Below are 22674 nucleotides of genomic sequence, written 5' to 3' on the forward strand. Positions count from 1 at the left end.
TGGTACACAAATTTGGATTCATTGAGAGGATAGATAATGGAGTATTTTCTCTAAATTTGCCAAATACAAATGGACTGGACATTTTAAATACTCATTAATTCTTCTTATTGTACTGTCTAAACAAATGGAACTATATTTGCTTATTTATATATTGTCTATTTAGACAATACCTGATAATTTAATTGTTCTTTTTTTTTTTTTTTTTGGTATGTGGAGCTGAGGATTGAACCCAGGGCCTTGCGCCAAGTGCTCTACCACTGAGCTAAATCCCCAACCCCAATTGTTCTTATTGTATACAGTTTTACTGTGTTAGAGTTAATTTTTTTTTTCTTTTTTATTTAGACAAAAAGGGGGAAAGGTTGTGGAATAATCTCTTTGTACACTGTGAATACGGGTCACTCAAAATGGTTTAATAAAAAGCTGATTGGCCAATAGGTAGGCAGGATTTTGGGGAATGCTGGGAAGAAGGCAGAGTCAGTTGCCAGTGGGACAAGAGAGAATGCAAGACATGCAGGAAGAGAAGTAAAAGCCACGAACCACATGGCAACATGTAGATGAACAACAGAAATGAGTTAATTTAAGTTATAAGAGCTAGCCAAAAACAAACCTAAGCTATCAGCGGAGCTCTCATAATTAATAATAAGTCTCTGTGTCATTATTTGGGAGCTGGCAGGTGGTACAGAAAAAGACTTGCTACAACAATGCCATTTCAAGACACAAGAGGCTACCATATAAAAAGTGCCAGGTATGAATTACCTCTTTTTGAGTTATTGGTCAGTGGGGTCCTATAGATCCCTACCCCCAAAACATTACAGACTATTGTCATTGCTCTTTATTACCTTTGAAAACTTGAAGACCCTACTGCCAAAGATGCCACATATCTAAGTACCAGATCGTAGAGAAATTAAGCTGGCAGATCTGGATGCTTACCCCCTATTAGTTAGTTGTTGTAGGACTGAAAGAAAGGCTCTATGCACTCTACCAAATAAGCCAGGCCAATCCAAGGCTATCTCAGAGGCTCTGATGAAAGGACAAAGGGAACACTAGTTCTATGTCCTTGCCCAGGGGCAGAGGGCCTGGAAGTAGTAATAGTTTCTGTTCCAGGGAACCTGGCTCTTCCACCCTGAAGAGGCTGGAGTTAACAGTTCTAAGGCCAGTGCTCAGTCTGTGATGCACTTGAGATACCCTGTATTCCCTTTCGGTCACTACTTGAGTCAGCTTCCTACTAATTTTATCTTATCGTAAGACAGCATCCTGATGATTCTGTCCCACTTTCTCTACACTGTATATAAGGTGCTATACTTCTTAATAACCTTGCTTAGCATAAGACATATGCTTAAGGCTTATACATGGTCTCCTAACCCCCAACTTCCCTGTCTTTAATGTTTCTCATCTCCTGGTATCCCCTTGGGGAATCTGTCACTGAAGAACTACCAGATAGTCACCTTCAAGGAACAATAATGACTGGCCTAAAGAAACATTCTCACTGATGTAATAGTGGCAAAAATATTATGGGAGTAACCATTTTCTGTAAGTTTAAAAGGCACTCCACAAGATGAAACGAAAGCTTGGTTTCATTCACTGATCAAACAAAAAAACAGTGGCTGGTTTTGTTTGTTTGTTTGTTTTTAATTCTGCCTGAACTATTATTATTCTGCTAAATGAACATAGTAATAAATAGGCTTACCCCTAAGTTCTTATTTTTATACTCATAGATGACTATGTCTCTCAAGCCTTCCTCAGAGAAGCTTCTTTTGAAGACAGTGATTAATACAGAGACATACAGTCACCATGCAGAGAATAAGCCTGTGGAGTGCATAAATTCCAAATGGAATTAATCACAGCCCTCCACCCAATGTTCAGAGAGCATTGCAGAAGAGGGGGCAGAAAGATTTTAAGAGCCATAGAGAAAGATGCCTGTAGAGAAACATATTAGTCAGACACAACCGTGCAGTTACACCCACGAAGTCAGAGCGGCCGCCATAGCATGAAGAAGATTTTTCACAGGATTAAGCTGACCAAAATACCAGCATAGATGGAAGGGGGATTATCAAGCCCCTCCCTTAACTGAAGAATTATTGATGGCTTCTGGGAGAGGGAGTCAGAATTAATGAAAAAAAATGGAGAAGGAAAATCCAAACTGATAAAATTAGAAACGAGAAGGGGGATATTATTATAGACAAGAAAACCCAGAGAATCATTTGACATACTTTAAAAATCTGCATCCAATCAAACTGAAAAACCTAAAAGAAATGAATAAGTTTCTTTATAAATACATCTTACCACAGTTAAACAAATATCAGATAAGCAATTTAAACAGATGTATAACTCCTAGTGAAACAGAAGCAGTAATTACAAGTCTCCCAACCAAAAAAAGCCCAGGAATAGACTGACTCAATATAGAATTCTACCAGACCTTCCAAGAACTAATGCCAATACTTCAAATTATTCCACAAAATAGAAACTGATGGAACACTGTATAATTCTTTTTACGAGGCCATAATTAACCTGATATTTAAACCAAAGACCCAAGAAGGAATGAAAATTACAGAGCAATATCCCATATGAACAAAAATACAAAAAACTCCAATAGGTGGTGCACGCCTTTAATCCCAGCACTCGGGAGGCAGAGGCAGGCGGATCTTTAGGAGTTTAAGGCCAGCCTGGTCTACAGAGCAAGATCCAGGGGGTTGGAGATTTAGCTCAGTGGTAGAGCACTTGCCTAGAAAGCACAAGGCCCTGGGTTCAGTCCTCAGCTCTGAAAAAAAAAAAAGAGCGAGATCCAAGAAAGGCACAAAGCTACACAGAGAAACCCTGTCTCGAAAAACAAAAACCAAAACAAAAACAAAAACAAAAAAACAAACAAACAAAACTTGCAAATAGATTCCAAAAACAAAACAAACAGATATTTAACAATTTACACATCCAAAAGAGTTAGTAGCTAAAATATAAAGAATTCAAAGAACTGGACATAAAGAAAACAAACTAATTTAAAAATGAGCCATATAACAATACAGAATTTTTAAAAGGAGAAACACAATCGGCTGAAAAAAAATTGAAGAAATGTTCAGTATCCTAAGCCACCAGGAAAGTGCAAATCAAAATTCCTTTGAGATTTCATCTTAAACCTTTCAGAATGGACAAGATAAATACAACAATGACAGCTCATGCTGATGAGGATACGGGGTAGGGGGAACAGTGGTCCACTGCTGGTGAAAGTACAAACTCTTAACAGCCACTGTGCAATCAGTGCAGTGTTTCCTCCGAAGGCTAGGAAGAGATCCACCTCAAGATGCAGCTGTTCTCCTCTTGGGCAGATCTACTCATAATAGCCAGAACCTGTAAATAGTCTAGATGCCCATCAGTGGATAATGGATAAAGAAAATGTGATACATTTATACAATGGGACATTATTCAACTGTTTAAAAAAATAATGAAGGTCACAGGAAAATGAATAAAGCTTTAAAAAAAAAAATCATCTTGAGGTTGGGGATTTAGCTCAGTAGTAGAGCGCTTGCCTAGCAAGCGCAAGGCCATGGGTTCAGTCCTCCCCTCTGAAAAAAAAAATAAAAAATAAAATAAATAAAAAAACAAAAACATCTTAAGTAAGGCTACCTGGACCCAGAAAAGGTAACATTGCATGTATTCTCTTAGATGTGGATCTTAGCTTTGAAGCCTTCGATAGGCATGCTACAATCCATATAGCCACTGAGGTTAGGCATGGAGAAGGGACTGGGGGGGGGGGGGAAGGCCCTCCAAGGAAGGGGTGTAGAATAAATAGTTATGGAGAAACAGGGGAATGACTGAAGAGAGTGGATTAAATGGGGAGAGAAGGGAAGAAGGGGAAAGATGGGAAGAGGAGAGGGGACAAGTAGCATTAAGTGCCATTTGAGAGGTCATATGGAAACCTACCACTGTAGAATCTTCTTAAAATATATACATATATGAAAGAAATTTAAGTAGAATCAAAAAACAATGTGGGAGACCAAGCCCCAACCAGACATCTTTTGCCATCAAGTAAAACCTCCAGTGCCAGGAATAGGTTAAATCCACTTGACTCATTGGCCAAAGAGGCCCCATGGAAACTATGGTGAATGGCCACATACTTCCATGTTTCAACGTCTGATTCTCAGTTGGTGGACTATTTAGGAAGGATTTGGAGATGTGGCTTTTTTGGAGTGCATGTGTTACTGGGGGTATGCTTTGATACTTTATAATCCCACACTAGACCCAGTCTCTCTTGCTCTGACTCCTCCTTGAATTGGAATATAGGCTCTCAGCTTCTGCTCCAGCACCATGCCTGACTATGCTCCCTGCCATGATGGTCATGGACTAACCCTCGGACACTGTAAGCCAGCCCTCTATTAAATGTTTTCTCTTAGAAGTTGCTTTGGATATGGTGCTTTTTCAGAGCAGTAGAAGAGTAACTAAGATAGAAACTCCCACACAACTTAGGCTATTGACAAGGCCATTGGTCGCTCTCCACACACTGACAGTTAGGCCCTACTGCTGCATACAACTCTTATACACTACAGTTCTCACTGAACACCAAAAAATTAAGCTGATGCCTAACTACCAGTGTTCATGGTACTGGAAGGTACTCTGCATGCTACCAGAGGAGAAAGACCAAGCTACAAACCCTGCAGTCTTACAATAATTACCCACTTACATGGAACACAAATGCAAGAGTAACAAACCACTATCTGACTGGATTTAAGACCTACTTCATGAGATGGAGCTTGTGCCTGACACTGCTTCAGTGACCAAGATCCTGAAAATATATAGGCCATGGGCCTAGGGAAAAACAAAATAGTATTGCTCTACTAAGGGAACACAACAATAAAATGATTCCCAATGACATTTTGCTGTACCCATGGATCAGTGCCTTGCTCAGTCATCATCAGGGAAGCTTCATCTGGCAGTAGATGGGAACTATTAGAGACCCACACCAACAACTGGACAATGTGCAGAGAATGAGAGATTTTAAAACCCCCAGTACAAAATGGGATGTCTTCATCAAAATCTTCCCCTCAAGGCTTAGGAATCTATGCAGAAGTGGAGGCAAAAAGATTTTAAGAGCCAGAGGAGATGGATGACACCAAGTAAACAATGCCTTCATGACAAAACAAGACCGACACACATAACTCAGAGAGACTGTGGTAGTATACACAGGGCCTGCAAAGGCTCAAGCAAGACAGGGTCCCAGTGCTCAAAGGTGGAAATGAACATGAGCTGCTGTCCCTGACCAAGAAACCAAACTACTTGCAAAGGAAAAATTAAGTTTTCTCCAATGGCATCTCACTGGGAATATTAACCACACTTATGGGCAGGTCCCAAATCCAGCAGTAGATGGCTATTACAAAATGAACAACGGCATTTCTGCAGACTTCTTGTCTCAGGTGCTTTATTTGGACTTTTTTTTTTTTTGTCTTACTGGTCTTCTGTGTATATATTATGTTTTTTGATTTTTGTGGTTTTATGGGTTTTGCTTGTGTGTGTGTGTGTGTGTGTGTGTGTGTGTGTGTGTTTGTTTATTGTGCTTTTTGTTTTATTTATTTTGGTTTACTTGGGTCTTTTTTGCCTGGTTTTTAAAGAGAGAAAGAAGTGGAGTTAGGTGGGTAGAGAGGATCTGAGAGGAGTTGATGGGAAGGGAAACTATGATCAGAATATATTGTGTAAAAAAATTATTTTCAATTAAGAAAGTATAAAAAACCTGAGAAAATGCTGTTAATAAATCAATTTTTTTGGTTTTTTCGAGACAGGTTTCTCCGTGTAGCTTTACGTCTTTCCTGGATCTCACACTCTGTAGACCAGGCTGGCCTCGAACTCACAGTGATCTGCCTTGCCTCTGCCTCCCAAGTGCTGGGATTAAAGGCATGTGCCACCACTGCCCAGCTAAATCAGATATTTTTGTATTATCCAGAATCATAAATATTTGCTCTAAATTAGATATTGATGAGTATTTTTAAAAATTATAACTGTAAACTGAAAACAGTTTATATACAATTTACACAAATCTTTCCCTATGCAATCAATATTAACATAAGAGAATCTGAAATTGAGATATCAAGTGCAAGAAATATTATAGATGAATTTCAATGAAGATATCATTTTTTTAAAAGGGTACAAAAAATAAGATCTACAAACACACCAATGTTTTATTACTGAATTATAATTTCATTTCTCTAAAAACATTTCTGAATATAATAAATTTATGTATATATAAATATGCATATTTTTATATGTGAATATATAGTAAACTTATTGATTTACAAAGTATGAAGTCAAATCATAGTTGTTTTAATTTTCAGAGCTTTATCAGGCTGGGTGGTGGTGGCACACATCTTTAATCCCAGCACTCGGGAGGCAGAGCCAGGTGGATCTCTGTGAGTTCAAGGCCAGCCTGGTCTAGAGAGAGAGATCCAGGACAGGCACCAAATCTGCACAGAGAGACCCTGTCTCGAAAAACCAAAAAAAAAAAAAAAAAAAGAAAAGTTTTATCAGAACAAAACATTTTCCACTATTCTCCTAACAAAACCAATTTAACAAATACGCACAGGCATGCATTAATAACAGATACATACATACCAAGAATAAGAGCAGCAGTGGGGATTTCTCTGAGTTTCAATTGACAGCCCCAGTTTCTTGAATTTTTCTGGAAATCAGAATGGGACTTTTGCAGAAAGTCAATTAGATTATCAAACAGGTTTTTATTTAATTCCTCCTGTAATTGCTGCAATGAGAACAAAATTTCATTAATTATTAATAGTAGTAATCTGGCATTTCTTTCCTGGTGTCTTAATTAGGGTTTCTATTGCCGTGAAAAGACACCATTACCATAGCAACTCTTATAAAGGAAAACAATTAATTGAGGCTGGCTTATAGTCTCAGAGGTTTAGTCCATTATCATCATGGTGGGACATGGTGGCATGTAGACAGACATGGTGCTGGAAAAGTAGCTGAGTGCCTGTCCTACATCTTACCTGCAGGCAATAGGAAGTGGTCTGAGATACTGGGTGTGGCTTAAGCATATGTGAGATCTCAAAACCTGCTTCCACAGTGACACACTTCCTCCAACAAGGCCAAACCCACTCCAACAGAGCCACATACCTCCCAATAGTGCCATTCCTTTGGGGGGCCATTCCTTCAAACTACCATATCGCGTGCAGGAAAATTTCAATTTTCTCTTCTCTTTGAATGTTCAGTAATTTTAGCTGAGTGGCAATAGATTAACAGGGTAAAAGAACCCCACAAATATATCACACAGCATACTGAAAGGTGATAAGGGGGGGAGACCCATACAAATATATTCAGACAATGTATTGCAAGTGAATAGAAGTATATTAACACACAATGAGCAGCACACAATGTACTGAGAGAGAAGAACAGAAGGGCAAGATGGCTGAAGCTTAAACTACATTCTGTTTGTTTTGTTTTTTTCTTGACAGGGTTTCTCTGTGTAGCTCTAGTGTCCTGGAACTCACTCTATAGACCAGGCTGGTCTCAAACTCATAAAGATCTACCTGCCTCTGCCTCCTGAGTGCTGGGATTACAGGCCTGCATCACCCATCGCATTCTGATATATAGGAAAAAACTGTCAGTGGGGCTTCTGGAGTTGAAGGGGACAGGGTGAAGTTTGGGAGGTAAGGTAGGAAGGAATAAGGATGGCAAGTTACAGAAATACGAGAGTAAAACACACTAACAAAGGTGGTTTCTCAAAGCCACCATCCTGTGCCTGCAACTTCTCAGAAGAGCCATCTGGAAATATACTGAAGTACAGTGTATGGAGACATGGCTTGGCCATCAAAATCATGTACTGCTCTTGTAGAGGACCTGAGTTTAGATCTCAGAACCCACATGGCAGCTCATTACCATTTTTAACCCCAGTTCCAAGAGTCTGACACATTTGGCCTCTTCCATGGGCACCAATACGTTTGCATATACCCCTATACAGGAATATATATACACATAATTAAAAATTGAAAAATAATTCTAAAAAAAGAAGTGTATTTTGGGGTATCCTATTTTGACTCTTGCTGGTTTTAGAAAGAAAAGTATCACAGATGCAGTAGAACGATATATAAAATGGATAATAGCTGGATGAAATAAAGGTTTTCCTTAAATTTCTGGATATTAGTGCTTTGGATTACTCCCTTTAAAAATCTCTCTTTTGGGGCTGGAGAGATGGCTCAGAGGTTAAGAGCACCAACTGCTCTCTCTTCCAGAGGTCTTGAGTTCAATTCCCAGCACCCATATGGTGGCTCACAGCCATCTGTAATGAGATCTGGCGCCCTCTTCTATATACATAATAAATAAATAAATCTTTAAAAAAATAAATCTCTCTTTTGAGTGCGTTCCAGGAAAGGCACAAAGCTACACAGAAACTCTGTCTCGAAAAACCAAATAAACAAACAAACAAATAAATAAATAAAAATAAAAATCTCTCTTTTATTCATTCCATAACTATTCACTAATCATTTTGTGTATATGAAAGATAGTCTTTCCTTAAAAGGTAAGCAGACAAAACCGGAACCATTTACTTGAAGCTGAAGAGGTAATTTATCTGAATCAAAGCACTACCCGGGGGTACGGAGGGAGAGGGAGGCAAAGGTAAGTTGGAAGGACAAGCTGTAGAGACAAAGAAAGCACAGCACAGGCTAACCCCCAGTCCAGCTAACTACGCAAGAATCCAATGGCAGAGGAAAAGAGGCTGCACAAACAGGTCCACGTCCAGATCCAGCGACAACCACCGCGACTCCAAAGGACTTGGGCTTTAAGGAGGGCACCCAAGGAGCTCTGAGGAGTGAAGGCTAATTTGGCACTGCTGTGAAGGTCACAGATAAAGGAGGTCGTACTGGTAAGAGGGCTATATGAAACCCATCCCAAGGGTGGGATAAAACTGCATTTGCATGAAATGGGGGATGTTCCTAATATGACTCCGACACCAAAGAGCTATTGGCAAGTTAGAAGGGTGTGATGTCAGAACACATTATAGGGATTTTATGATAATCTAAGTTAAGCAATGAAGACAGACAGGCGCTTGTGAGGTATTTCAGCAGTTAAAAGAGCACATTGCTCAGGCTGAGGGCTGGCGCTCAGTTCCCAGCGGAAGGATTACAACTACCTGTTAACTCTAACTCCAGTGAATCCAGTGCCCTTCTCCTGGCATCTGAAGGCACCTGCACTCATGTGCACCCACCCACCCACCCACATACACACTGTAACTAAAAGTAAAATAAGTCTTAAGAAAAAAAAAGAAACGAGAAGATAGCCTAAATCAGAGACCATAAACTCAAGTATCTTTGAGGCCTACATGAAAAACATCAATGAGCAAAATAAGTGTAAAGTAATAATGATAGATGGGAAACAGTAAGAGACTAGAAAGTAGGTGAGCCAAAAAGAGGGAACACAAGGTCCTTAGAATTCCCAGCACCCACTAAAAGCTGTATGTAACTCTCATTCAATACCAAAACACTATAACGACGTATTGGTTAAGCAGAATAAGCTGTTGGCACTGGAGCTACTGACTTGCTACACTGGAGATACTTACAGCCAGAACATGTAGTAAGTTCTAGGCCAGCCTGAGCAAGCCCATGTCTCAAGAAGAAACCAAAACAAACAAAAACACAGTGAAAACTGGATGTTAGAACAAGTTTAGAAATCGTTTCCTTTCAGACTTGTCTAATTTTCTTAACTGAATTTAAGAGTGAGTGTCACCACAGTAAAGTTCTCTATCTTAGCAACTACCATGTCCCAGGAACTGAGGATATGCTTAATATTTAGAGCTGGATGGTGGTGGCGCACGCCTTTAATCCCAGCACTCGGGAGGCAGAGCCAGACAGATCTCTGCGAGTTTGAGGCCAGCCTGACCTACAGAGATCCCGGACAGGCACCAAAACTACACGGAGAAACCCTGTCTCAAAACAAACAAAACAAAACAAAACAAAAATTTAGAACATGACACATTATTTTCTTTGAGGTATAAAAGTGGTATTTGACTGTTATTTCTCAGCTTCCGTGCAAATCCTTATAAGTCGTTAGAAATATGGGAAGTAACAAATGCAAGATCTACAGTATTTTACTACAGAATGTAAAAAGGAAATTATTCACCTCTGTTTCAGATTTTATCCGTTGCCATAGCAAGTGATACGTTTCAAATCGAAGTTTACTGTCCTCAGACACAAGTTTCTCATTATTAAAATAATCCTCTAAAAGAAACCAAAACACCAGAAAGTCAGTTTGTTTTTGAACACAATAAAAGTAAGAAACTGTGTGCAGAGACACACAGCATGGAGCAGGGGTGTCAAAACATCTTCTACAAATCAAAAATCGTGCATCTATGTATACATGTTTCTCTATACACTTGAAGAAATATAGTTTATCTTTTGTATTTAATTGTATGTCTCATTTTTATTATATTAAAAAGGATATTTAAATTTTTAAAGTTCTATTCCTTACTAATGAATCTCTAAGCTTCTACTTAATGATTTTCAGTTCAAGGTGTACATATACAGCATTAATGTTTCATCCACATCTTCATCTTCTTTACCTTACACGATTACTTTCAACTCTTTGCTATTCAATAATTTTTCATACTGTTTTTTGTTCCATTGATAAAGTGTAGTCCAGTCTTTGATTTAGTATGTATTCTTTTCTTTTTTGTTGAAAGGTACATGCATTGCTAAAGAAAGCAAAAGGGTTTTGAATCTCTTTGACTGGAGCTAACAACAGATGCTGTGAGCCGCTATGTGGGTGCTGGGAATCAACTCCAGTTCCTCTAGAAGGGCAGCCAGTGAGTCTAACAGTTGAGCCATTTCTGCCCTCATATGTATTATTTTAGATTCTTTTAAAAATACGTTCTCCAAACATCCATTGAATAAAATATTTTTATTGCAATTGTTTTTCAAAGTTTAAAAACCATGTGTATCAAAAAATATATTATTTTGAAATTCTAATAAATAAATACCTAGTAGAGACAAAAATAAAAATTCCATAAAACAACTTTTATTCTCATCCTACTATAGCAAATATGCTCTATTTCAGTCTACTGAAGTGATTCCGTAACTTGTAATGGGTTATGACCTCCAATTTAAAAAGAACAGAAATTTACTATGTATTCGGTACTCTGCCCTTCCTTCTATTGATCTGATGATGCTCTGTTAGTCTAACATTAATGTATATGTTGAACTGTTTTTGAACTTTCACATTTTCTCCTCCACAGCCAGCAAACAATTTAACTCTTTAATTAAAACAAAAACATGGGGGTAGAGAGGTAGCACAGCAACTACAACACTTGCTGCTCTGGGTTGGATTCCCAGCACCCACAGATGCTCAAGCATCTGCAGCTACACGGCCAGGGTATCCAACACATTCTTTCAGCCTCTGCAGCAGGCACCAGACATGTGCATAATGGATATACGTACACACAGGCAAAAATACATATATAAAAATAAAAAATCCCAAAGAAAAAAGCCATGCTATGAAATCAATAGTGATCTTAGCACATCTCAAAAATAATTAACACTGGGATACTAACTGAATAAAGCCAAGTTTACAGATTGAGCTGGAAAACAAGTAAAAATTCTTAAATGGTTATAAAAATTCATATCCAAGTCAAAGATAAATGTAATTCCACTGCACAGCAAAAGTATTCCAAGTCTGAAGACAGTTTAGGCCCTAAATAACTAGATAAATTTAACTTAAAATTGTATTTTAAAACACGAATGGCTTGGTCCTTTAGTCAAACATTTATGTTCCTTACAAGTCCCTACTTTTCACATTTGTACTTCCCTCAATCTATTTCACATTCCTTTAGTTAGAGCATCCTTCAGTAGTGGCATGTCTTGAACTGGTCATTTGGAATATATTTTCTTTCATTTGAAGGAATGTTCCTCATAATAGATGACTTAGTTTCCACAAGTATTTTAATTTTGTCAAACATTTTACAACACAATAAAGTCATTATAATGTCTAGATGGCAAAGTTATGTTATTAAGATGCAAAAAAAGAGAATGTACAATCTATTAAAGATAAAGCAGAATAATAGGGTAGCCTTAAACAAACAAAAATAGTCATTTTATTGGGTAGGCTGGTGATAAAATGCTACACAGCAAACTAAGGCATGAATTATGTGCTGAGTCTATCAAAGTATGCAGTGAAGACAATCTTGGAAACTGGGACGGAGCAGCAGTGGGACACCAGTCTGTGAGTGTCACCCCTCATGGTCATTCAGTGAGCACGGTGAGGAGCTGCAGACGGAAACCAGCCTGCTGCCAAGCTTCCCTCCCCCAGCTTCCCCTCAGTGAGGGCTCAGTGCACGTGAGCAGAACTACGGCTGTGGCGGCCAGCCTCTCGTCTCTTCTCTCAGTTTCACCCGCTGTTTTGGTAGACATGCAGTATTCCACACACACTACTAAGTGGGGATTTGCCATCTTTTCCTTAGGGATGCACCGAAACGTCTTCAAGTCCAGGAACATATGGTGGGTAAAATATAAACAACCCCTTCTCTCCAATCAATTTCAAGTATTGAAGCCAGTTAAGGTAACTGCTAAAAAGTGGGAATGATTTTTCTCATATCATCTCTCCTAAATCAGTCAATTCCTTAAACTTTTCAAACTGTAGCAATACCTATTAGTCTTAAATCAAATACCATGAAAGAAAAAATTTAAAAAGTCTAAAACAAAGCTCAAATTATACTGCTGTACACATAAAATGTTGATATTACAAATTATTAATAAATCTTTAGTTACAACTGAAATCCAACATAAAAAGTCCTATGCAAACACTTGCTTCACATTATGAAATGGTATCATAAAGCAATGGTTAGACCATGGGGTCTAAAATCAGAGGATGGGTTCAAATCCTAGCTCTACAATGTTTACAGCATTATAATACTGAGAAAGTTCTTTCTGTCTTCTATGTATCTTTGTATATGGTAATGTAAATACTACTACAGCTCCCCAAAGTTTGCTGAGGGAATGAAATGAACAAAAATGATTAGAACAGTCCAGCACATAATAAATGCTTAAGATACTACCAAATTCGTTGTAATTACATTGCTGTAGTTTCAGACATCACTGTATGGTATATGTCTCACATACAATGAAGGAATAAATCCTTAATTTTCTTTAAACTATTTCTGGTAAGTTGAATCACCTCCAACATTAAGAAGGTTTGCTCATAACCACACTTAAAGTTTAAGAAGATCTGGGGGAACAAAAATTAACAAACTGGATGTGAAGATACTTTACCGATTGGCACAGAGATCTTTCTTTTCTTGAAGTCTGGTTTAAACACAAAACAGCCCTATTTAAGAAAAAAAGGGAAGGAAGGAACAAAGCAAAAAGTCAAATTAGGCAAAGCAGACAAATCTAATTACCCAAATACTTTGGAAATAAACAAGATCTTTAAATGGGAAGTTGGGGTAGGGTATATTTCAGGTTCTAAGAAATCCTAACACTTTTCTTTGAACTACTGAAGGGAAGAGTCTTCAAGAATTATCCATTTCTTTCCCTCAGTCTCCTTGGTTGCCCTCACACTCTCTTTTTTTTTTTTTGAGACAGGGTTTCTCTATGTAGCTTTGGAGCCTTTCCTGGAACTCGCTTTGTAGACCAGGCTGGCCTCGAACTCACAGAGATCCGCCTGCCTCTGCCTCCCAAGTGCTGGGATTAAAGGCATGCGCCACCACCACCTGGCACCCTCACACTCTTTAGGACCTGCTCTAAGAGGTAGGTGAACTTTTTTAGTTCAAGTTTCACAAAACTTAGAAGGGAAATAACAATATACAAATAATATTATACATTAGAATAAAGATTAGTGCCAGGAAGTGGTGGCACACACCTTTAATCCCAGCATTCAGGAGGCAGAGGCAGGAGGATCTCTGAATTCAAGGCCAGCCTGGTCTACAGAGAGTTCCAGGACAGCCAGGGCTACACAGAGAAAGTCTGTCTTAAAATACAAAAAAGTAAAAATAAACAAAGATTAAGTTAAGAAAATAGATACTTTCACATTCCAGAATGATTTCTTATTTAATTAACTCTAAGTATCTACAACCAGGATGTAAGTATATAATTTTGGCTCTTATTTCATGCAACATGTTTTCAATTAATAAACTCCTTTCCATTCATCCATTACAGTTTGGCTCAAAACTCACCGTTCATCTCTGTAATCCTTAGGAAGTTGAGACAAGAGAACTGCTGTGATTGAAGCTAGCCTAGTTTATACAGTGAACTCCAGGTCCCTGTGCTATACAATAAACTAGAGAGAGAGAGAGAGAGAGAGAGAGAGAGAGAGAGAGAGAGAGAGAGAGAGAAGAAGAAGAAGAAGAAGAAGAAGAAGAAGAAGAAGAAGAAGAAGAAGAAGAAGAAGAAAGAAAGAAAGAAAGAAAGAAAGAAAGAAAGAAAGAAAGAAAGAAAGAAAGAAAGAAAGAAGCCAGGGCAAGGTTTAGTACTTATGGAGACAGAGTTCCAAATCATCTTCCTTTGCATGAGTTTGTGGCCAGCCTAGCTATGCAATGAAACCAAATCAAATCCTCATCTCTTTGGGGGGTAGGGGGGCATAGGACAGGGACAGAGACACTCTCCTGGATACTATCTCAAGAAATGCATCTCCTGATTCAAACATCTTTCCTTGAATATAAACTGTGAGCACATTTACAGCAGAGATATATTTTATTTATAACCACCTCCTTAATGTTTATGATAGTACTAACAAATACATTAGGCAATTGGTATACAGAATGAATAAATACTTGCTAAATAGTTTTTCTGGTAATTTTCTATAGCCATATTAAATGCCCTATTATTACATTTGACTATTGGTACTTGGCTCCTAAGTTTCTAATTGTGGTGTATTCTACAAAAAAGTAAGTTATATTTCATGAATAGTCTCCTAAGATTTCCATTTATATGGAAAATGAAATAAAAGAAATAAAATATGACAAAAAAGTCATCTCAGACTAGAATTAGATAGCTGTGTAAAATATAAAGTGGCCATGTAGATAACGTGTTCCAAATTAAGTTGTACCTTGTATTCTTATATTTGCAACTAGTAAGGCTATGTGAATTACTTGTAAATATTTTTTAAAAGTACCTAGTACCATGACAAACTCATTACTCCACCCTTTCCATATGGACCTGCAAATCAGTGAGGGCAGCACTGATGCAGCACAACATAAAGGGTCCTAGAATGGGTCTTAATAAGATGAGTATTAGCACAAGGATATGAATACAAGCAAGAAATGTTAATATAAACATGGGAACAGTAACATGGTTAGCCATGTTAGACTAGAGGCCATCAGTACAAAAAATACTAAGAGTAGCCAGGTGGTAGTGGCGCACGCCTTTAATCCCATCTAGCTGGAGGCAGAAGCAGGCAGATCTCTGTACGTTCAATGCCAGCCTGGTCTACAAAGCAAGTTCCAGGACAGCCAGGACTGTTCTATAGAGAAACTCTGTCTTGAAAAACACCACAGGGCAAAATATATCTCACACACACACACACACACACACACACACACACACACACATATATGAAAAGAGAAATAACAATACTTGATAGGTTTAAGAAGAAAAATAGGGTTGGGAATTTAGCTCAGTGGTAGAGCACTGGTCTAGCAAGCGAAAGGCCCTGGGTTCGATCCTCAGCTCAAAAAAAAGAAAAAAAAAAAGAAAGAAAGAAGAAAAAGAAATTAAAATGTTGGCAGTTCCATGAATTGCTGAAATAGTCCTTAAAAGTTATTTATATAAGGTCTACTTCATAATCAATCACCAACATAGCTATTTTATATATATATATATATATATATATATATATATATATATATATATATATTTTTTTTTTTTTTTTTTTTTTCTCTAAGTTTGAAAAAAGTAAGCGGTCTAGGGCTGGGTGTGCAGCTAAGTGGTAGAGCACTTGATCAGGATGCACAAACTACAGAAAAAGAAATGAAGTTTTATAAAACAAACATAATTAGGAGACGGGGCACCACAACATCTGGAACTTGGTAGCCAAGGACAAATGAAAAACAGGAACAGCACTAATAACAGTGCTAGTGAAGTTAAATCTGTCTTTCTAGCACCAGCAACCATGAACTATGGGTCAAAACAGAAAACATTTCAATGTCTTCCAGAACCCTTATCCTGTGAAAACTTTGAAGGGATTCCCTCAGCCATGTGGGCCAGAACCCTCCTCACAGCCTCTGCCATGCTGCCGGCCTGCCTGTCTATGGTGTTAATATCACTTCTAATAAATCTCTTAGAAAAAGGACAATCCAGCTCAGTGTCCCCCTTCCGCTCCAAACACAAAACCTTCCAGGACTTTGTATTGTCAGCTTTATCAGACAGCTTCATTCAGGAGTATCCCTCTGTACTTAAAACAAATCTTTCTTTACACAGCATAGTAACAGTCCAGCAGAACTCTACGTAAATGCCAAACAGCTGCTCTGATGTGCTAATGGTAAACTAATTTTAAGTTATCTTAATTCAAATGTAAATAGCCACAGACTGCTAGGGGGCGACACAACACTAGGATCTCTCCTCTTATAAACTACATTTAGATTTGCACTCCCTTGCTATCTACACAGTCCATGATGCCCCAATACAAACACTCATGTGAATTACATTTTTGTTCTCGTTTTTTCCTAATGCTCTGCCCTCCACTTTCAGGTTATCCCGATTCTTCTATTTAATACGCTCCTTTATTTCTATATTCTTTTTTTTTTTTTTTTTTGGTTTTTCGAGACAGGGTTTCTCTGTGTAGCTTTGCGCCTTTCCTGAAACTCTTTGTAGCCCAGACTGGCCTTGAACTCACAGAGATCCACCTGCCTCTGCCTCTGCCTGAGTGCTGGGATTACAGGCGTGCGCCACCATCGCCCGGCTATTTCTATATTCTAAGGCAAAGAACATGTCACTCTGCTCTCCCACCCTCACGCTTTACATTCCCGCCAAGACTCTTTTATTTCTCAGGGCTCAGCCAAACTGTTATTCCAAAAGCTTTGCTGGTCTCCTAGCAATCTTGGCTCGTCTCTCTTCTCTCAGAACTTTTCCCCTTAGTAATACGGGCAATTCAAGATCAGCTGCTTATTATTAATATTTGAGGAGAGAAAGATTTCGTTTACGTCTGTATTTCGGTAATTAAACTCACAGTAAGTACTTATGCGGGGAGCGGAGGGAGAAGCGGCGTAGTCTTGGGGCAGCCGGCCGGCTTGCCTAGGCGCCACGGACTTAGGTGGCCAAAGCAAAGGCGGCCTCGAACCCGGACCTGGGCAAAGCCGCCAGGATTCTGCTCTTCCCGGAGCCAGAGCCAACGCCCGCCACACCTCCGCCTCGCCGTGCTTGCCAAGGAGACGTCGCGGAGCACGGCAAGCGCCACCCCCACGTACCTTGGACACCGAGGAAGTAGCCATACCGCACGGCTCCGGGTACTTGCGCACTGAGCACCTCCGGGCGCCCTTGCGGAAGCAGAGGCGACTTCCGGCGCGGAGGCGGGGCCTGTGGAGGTGGGCGTCGGGGCGGCATGGCGTGCGCCTTTCGTAGGTCGATTGCCTGTCAGGTACTGTCGCGAGTGGCGAGCCCGCGGGAGCCGGGCCGGCAGGGTGCAGCCTAGGCCGGTTCTGCCTTCTCCCTGAGCTGCGGAGGCGGAAGGCCCGCGAAAGCCTTGGGTGCTTTCCTGTCTTGGCAATTCCCGTTCGTCATGCTTTAACCTGGGAGGAGTGGGCCACGAGTGGACCCTGTAGAAATCCATGTTCCTCCTTCGTTTGCAGTCATTGGTTGCATTTGTAACTTTGTGGTTTAGTTTATTTCTAAATAAAATATGTTAGAGCGTTGAATAAAGTAGGTAATATATGAATCATGCTAAGGGGCGTGGTGGCACACACCTTTAATCCCAGCACTCAGGAGGCAGAGGCAGGTGGATCTCTGTTGAGTTCGAGGCCAGCCTGGGCTACAGAGCGAGTTCCAGGACAGCCAGGGCTACACAGAGAAACCCTGTCTCTAAAAAAGAGTCATGCTAAGGGCTGCGGAGATGGCTCCTTGGGTAGAAGAGCCTGAGTTCGAATTTCCAGCGTCTGTAGAAAAAAAAAAGTGTGTGGCTAAGGAAGTCTGAAACCACAATTCCGGGAGGTGGAAACAAACAGGTGGGTCCAGCTGGTCTGGTTCAGTGAGAGACTTTATCTCAGAAGAAATAAGGTGGGAAAAGACACTTGACCCGTACCCTTCACTTGTTCACAGCAGCCCATCCTGCTGGGGTTTGTTAGCGCAGACTGAGCTAAACCCAGTGTGGCTGAGTTGCTTTAGACAATTCTGGAAGATGTTGCATATGCTTCTTAGGCAGTACTTTAGGAATTAAGCTCCAGTTTATATCGATGACTTTAATGTACAATCTGTGTGTGTGGATGTGTGGACGTCTGTGTTTGTTTGTATGTTCTTTCATGTGGAGAGGCCAGAGTTTGGGTGTGTTTCTCTTTTGTTATTTTTTATTTTTGTATGCATTGGTGTGGGTGTGTTTCTCTTAGTCACTGTCCACCTTGTTTTTTCTGAGACAGGTTTTCTTACTGAACCTGGAGTTTACCGGTCCAGCTAGACTGGCTAGCCAGGGAGCCCAAGGTGTAATGGTGATTCTGGTGTTAGCTGAATTCATTGCATAGGACAAGCAAAAAATTGCCTGTCTGGGAAAGACAACAGCCCCAAATACAAGAAATACATAAGACTGAGAGACAGAGAGTGAAACAATGTTTTGTTTTTTATTGAGGCAGGCCTCTACCTCCGTAATGAGAGGGAAGAGATTTCCAGAGTCGGGGAGTTTGTGGCTATTTGTGTGAGTGGTGGGAGGTGGGGGAGGTGTTTCAAGGTTTCTCTAATGGCTGTGTCTGTCTCTCCGGCCCACCAGGAAGGTGATCACAGATTGTTATGCACTACTTGCTCAATTAGGGAAGTGATCATACTTTGAAGCCCCTTTCCTCTTGCTTTGACTTGCCTTTTGAGCTGTTGACCATGACTCTCTGCTGACCTTTATCCCAGGAAGGCATTGCTGCTCAGTGGACCTTGCAAGGTGTTGCAGTTCTTGGCAGGATCTGTAAACCATGAATTAGCCTCTGCTTTCTTTGTCCTCATCTTTATTAGACCAGCTTTTATTTCTTCCATGGCAGGAAATTAACATAACTGTCTACTGTCGATGCTAATCTACAGCTCTCAACTCTAAGGGGGTAAGAGATAGTTTATTCTCAAGCTAAATTTGAGTGACCATGGCCTAGGAACACGGATTTGTGGAACCCCAGTTTCCATAGGTCCAATATGGAAGCAGTTTCATGGAGTTTTTACAGTAACAGAACAAGGAAAATTGTAAATCAAAGCATTTTAAAATATATTGGTGGAACCATTGGGGAGGTAGGTTACAGTAAGATGGGGTTAATTCTTCTATAGCCCTTGGCTGCTATCTGACAGCACTCTTAGTCCTGTGCTGTGTGGGAAGCTAGGGTTTTGTTTAGTTAATGCACCCCAGAAGGTTTTATCTGTTTGTCAGGATGTTAGATTTAGCTAGTAGGAGGAGGATATTAGGTCCAATGGTGGGAGGTGACCAAGATGAATTGTAATTAGGCTCTGGATCTATAACATTCTGAACTCTCCACAGTCATTGATGTTTTAATCACTTAGCTACTTTGGACACAGCTTTTCAGGAATTCTCATTGGCATTACCAAGGTATTGCTGGAATTTTTCTTGGTTACCAATACCAGAACTCCTTGTCTGTGTGTGGTGTGGTCTCCCTCCTAAAATAGGTACAATCCTTATTTCTTTCCCTATGAATGGGCAACATTGTCTTCCAAATGTTCCTCAAGGAAGCCAACCAACAGCCTTGCTGACACTAGCTCATTGCCCTTTCCTCCTTTTTTATGCGGGGGGGGGGGGAAAAATCATGCAATGTATTTTTATCGAGTTCTTTCCCCTCTCCCGCCCTCCTCATCTGATGAGATTGGTTATTTCATACCCAGCTTTAGGCCCTTTTCTTCCTTATCCCTAATACCCTATCTCTGCACCACCAGAACCATGCTCAACTCTCATAAGAATGCTAGGGTTCCAAACCCAGGTCCTCGTGCGTTCATGGCAAGCATTTTACCAATTGAGCCTTGTCCCAGCCTTGTTGGTACAATCTTCTATAAACTTTTCTCCTTCTTTCTCACTCTTCACAGTGCAATTCCCAGTTCCCAGAAGCCATCTCTCAAATTTCTTGTACCAAAGTTTTGAGGCTGAGCTCCACAACTGCATTGTGATTGGTTGTGGTTTTCTGTAATGGTCTCTGACTGCTTAACAAAGTTCTTTCTCGTATGCCACATGTCCAAGGAATAACTAAATCCTATGTGCCTGTCACAGGATTGTTCTGAACATAGAAATGCCTCTACCACCAAACTTAACATAAGCATGAAAGAAGCTTCATTATTTGTGTGCTAAGGAGCAATCTGGGACCTCATACATATCAAATCCAGGGCAAGTGGCTGGTGCCTCAACACTGAGTTAGACCATGGCTTTTGCCTGGTTTTTGTTTGTTTGTTTGTTTGTTTTGGTTTTCCTGCTATTCTGATGAGTAAGCCTTAGGATTTGGGCATGAGGATCATATTTTTTTCCCTAATATTTACTTGTTACTATTAAGTGCCATAGAACTTGTTTTTTTTTTTTTTTCTGTTTTGTTCATTTTTATAGCATCAACGCCTAAAATACTGCCTGCTACACATTAACTACTCAATAAGTATTTTTATTTAAGATTTATTTATTTATTCTGTCTACATATATGCCTGTATGCTAGAAGAGGGCACCAGATCTCATTACACATGGTTGTGAGCCACCATGTAGATGCTGGGAATTGAACTCCAGACATCTGGAAGAGCAGTCAGTGAGTGCTCTTAACCGCTCAGCCATCTCTCCAGCCCACAATAAGTATTTTTTAAATAAAAATATGTTTGGATTCTCAGTGATTCACATCTTTTTTCAAATATTTCTTTAGATTTTTTTCTTATAAATTAACAAACGTAAAATCCATTGAAAGATAAGTAGTCCTGCTTGCTACTTTACAGTTGAACCATTGCTATACTCAACCCTGACACCCGCAGTCTTAACCTCAGCCTGATAGTTTTTTGTTTTCTAGGCTATCAGAAACATTGAGTCATACTATATATCTTCTTTAATATGGGTTTTACTTGATATTATGTATTTGAGGTTCATCTATGTGAAGTGTGTTAATGACATTTCTTTTGTTGCTAGTAGTATTCCATTCCCTCTAGGATAGATGAATCAACAATTTTATCCTTGTTTTGTTCATTTTTACTTTTAGCTTTCCAAAATATTGGCTCTTCCACCAGAAAGCTTGATCAAGTCAATATCTGCAGTTCCAGTTTCAAAGAAAGAGTTAAGTATACTTGTAGTGATCTCAAATTGTTGAATTTGTTGGCAATCCAATTCTACTTAACTCTTCAATTTACAGAATAGTCCTTGGAGTTATGATTCATTATATACAACTTATTACAATTGCTATCATAAAATTAGGATTCTATTTAGGCATTCTGTGGTAAAATGTAATATTCCTTTGTTAATTATTTTCATGTCTGTTTTTGTTAGCAATAATTATATCAGTCTTTAAGAAAGAGATTCTTTTTTTTTTTTTTTTTCTGAGCTGAGGATCGAACCCAGGGCCTTGCGCTTGCTAGGCAAGCGCTCTACCACTGAGCTAAATCCCCAACCCTAGGAAAGAGATTCTAGTTTAATTGTTTAATAAAAGAATGAAAATGTGGTTATAATCTCAGAACTTTTGAAGGGATATTGGATATTGTATAATCTAATGCTTAAATGCTATTGTACCATACTTATCTGCCACTTTGGTTGTGTTGTTTCTGTTTGAGTTTTCATTTGAAGATTCCCAAGTGATAGAGAAATGTTGTTTAGATATAAACGATACTGTTTTCTTAGATATAGGGAAATGTTTTTGTTTCCTTATTAGTGTGGTCATCTTAACTGTTAGCTTATTATTTTGCTAAAAAAAACTTCAGCTCCTGGATAAAATGTAGTCTACCCAAGAATGTATAACCGTGGACTGCAGGGACAAAAATATTCAAAGAAAAGAAATTGCACCTGCACTAAATATGAACAAATTTATTTTTCATATTATCTCAAACAATACACGAATAACTACAAAGATGGCTTTTGCCTTGTAACAGAGATTACAGGACTAAAGGATGGCTGTACTCTATCAGTTAGTTAATAAGAAGCTTGTCATGTGGGAGGTTTTTAAAGGTAGAATATGAAATTCTCAGTATCAGTATATCCTTTGTTCCCTTAATTTTATTAGAACTTTCAGGTGAGAGGCGTGAATATTCCTCTTTTCATGATTAGGAAAAGAAATAAATAGGAAGAGAAGGCAAGTACTACAGAGTGCCTATAATCTTACTATTTTCAGCTTTGAAAAAAATGAAAGTTGGGATGGGTGTGGTGGTGCACACCTTAATCACAGGACACAGAAGTCAAAGGTAGTCTGGGTTCAAGATCTCTGTGAGTTCAAGGAGTTCAAGGCCTGATCTACCCAGTGAATTCCAGGACAGCCAGGGCTATATAGGGAGAGACCTTGTCGAGGGGGGGGGGGGGAGGGAGGGAGAGAGAGAGAGAGAGAGAGAGAGAGAGAGAGGAGAAAGAAAG

The 22674-nt window shown here is 39.4% G+C and overlaps 2 protein-coding genes across 4 annotated transcripts in view; one reads left to right on the top strand and one right to left on the bottom strand.

Moving 5' to 3' along the window:
• Positions 1–17454, bottom strand: part of Orc3 (origin recognition complex subunit 3) — a 76687-nt gene extending 59233 nt beyond the window's left edge. The window contains exons 1-5 of one of the 2 annotated variants that reach the window (XM_036177507.1): positions 17381–17454; positions 13251–13305; positions 11537–11563; positions 10111–10208; positions 6589–6733 (exon numbers count right to left, since the gene is read on the bottom strand). In XM_036177507.1, the coding sequence (XP_036033400.1) occupies positions 6589–6733; positions 10111–10208; positions 11537–11563; positions 13251–13305; positions 17381–17404 (349 nt within the window). In that variant the 5' untranslated portion in view covers positions 17405–17454. The remainder of the gene's footprint in view (positions 1–6588; positions 6734–10110; positions 10209–11536; positions 11564–13250; positions 13306–17380) is intronic. The other variant, XM_036177508.1, reaches the window with a different exon arrangement.
• A 13-nt stretch (positions 17455–17467) lies between these two features.
• Rars2 (arginyl-tRNA synthetase 2, mitochondrial) overlaps positions 17468–22674 on the top strand; it is a 45450-nt gene continuing 40243 nt past the window's right edge. The window contains exons 1-2 of one of the 2 annotated variants that reach the window (XM_036177509.1): positions 17468–17550; positions 21320–21393. In XM_036177509.1, the coding sequence (XP_036033402.1) occupies positions 17515–17550; positions 21320–21393 (110 nt within the window). In that variant the 5' untranslated portion in view covers positions 17468–17514. The remainder of the gene's footprint in view (positions 17551–21319; positions 21394–22674) is intronic. The other variant, XM_036177510.1, reaches the window with a different exon arrangement.

Source organism: Onychomys torridus, chromosome 2 (genome assembly GCF_903995425.1).
Source record: "Onychomys torridus chromosome 2, mOncTor1.1, whole genome shotgun sequence".
NCBI lineage: Eukaryota > Metazoa > Chordata > Mammalia > Rodentia > Cricetidae > Onychomys > Onychomys torridus.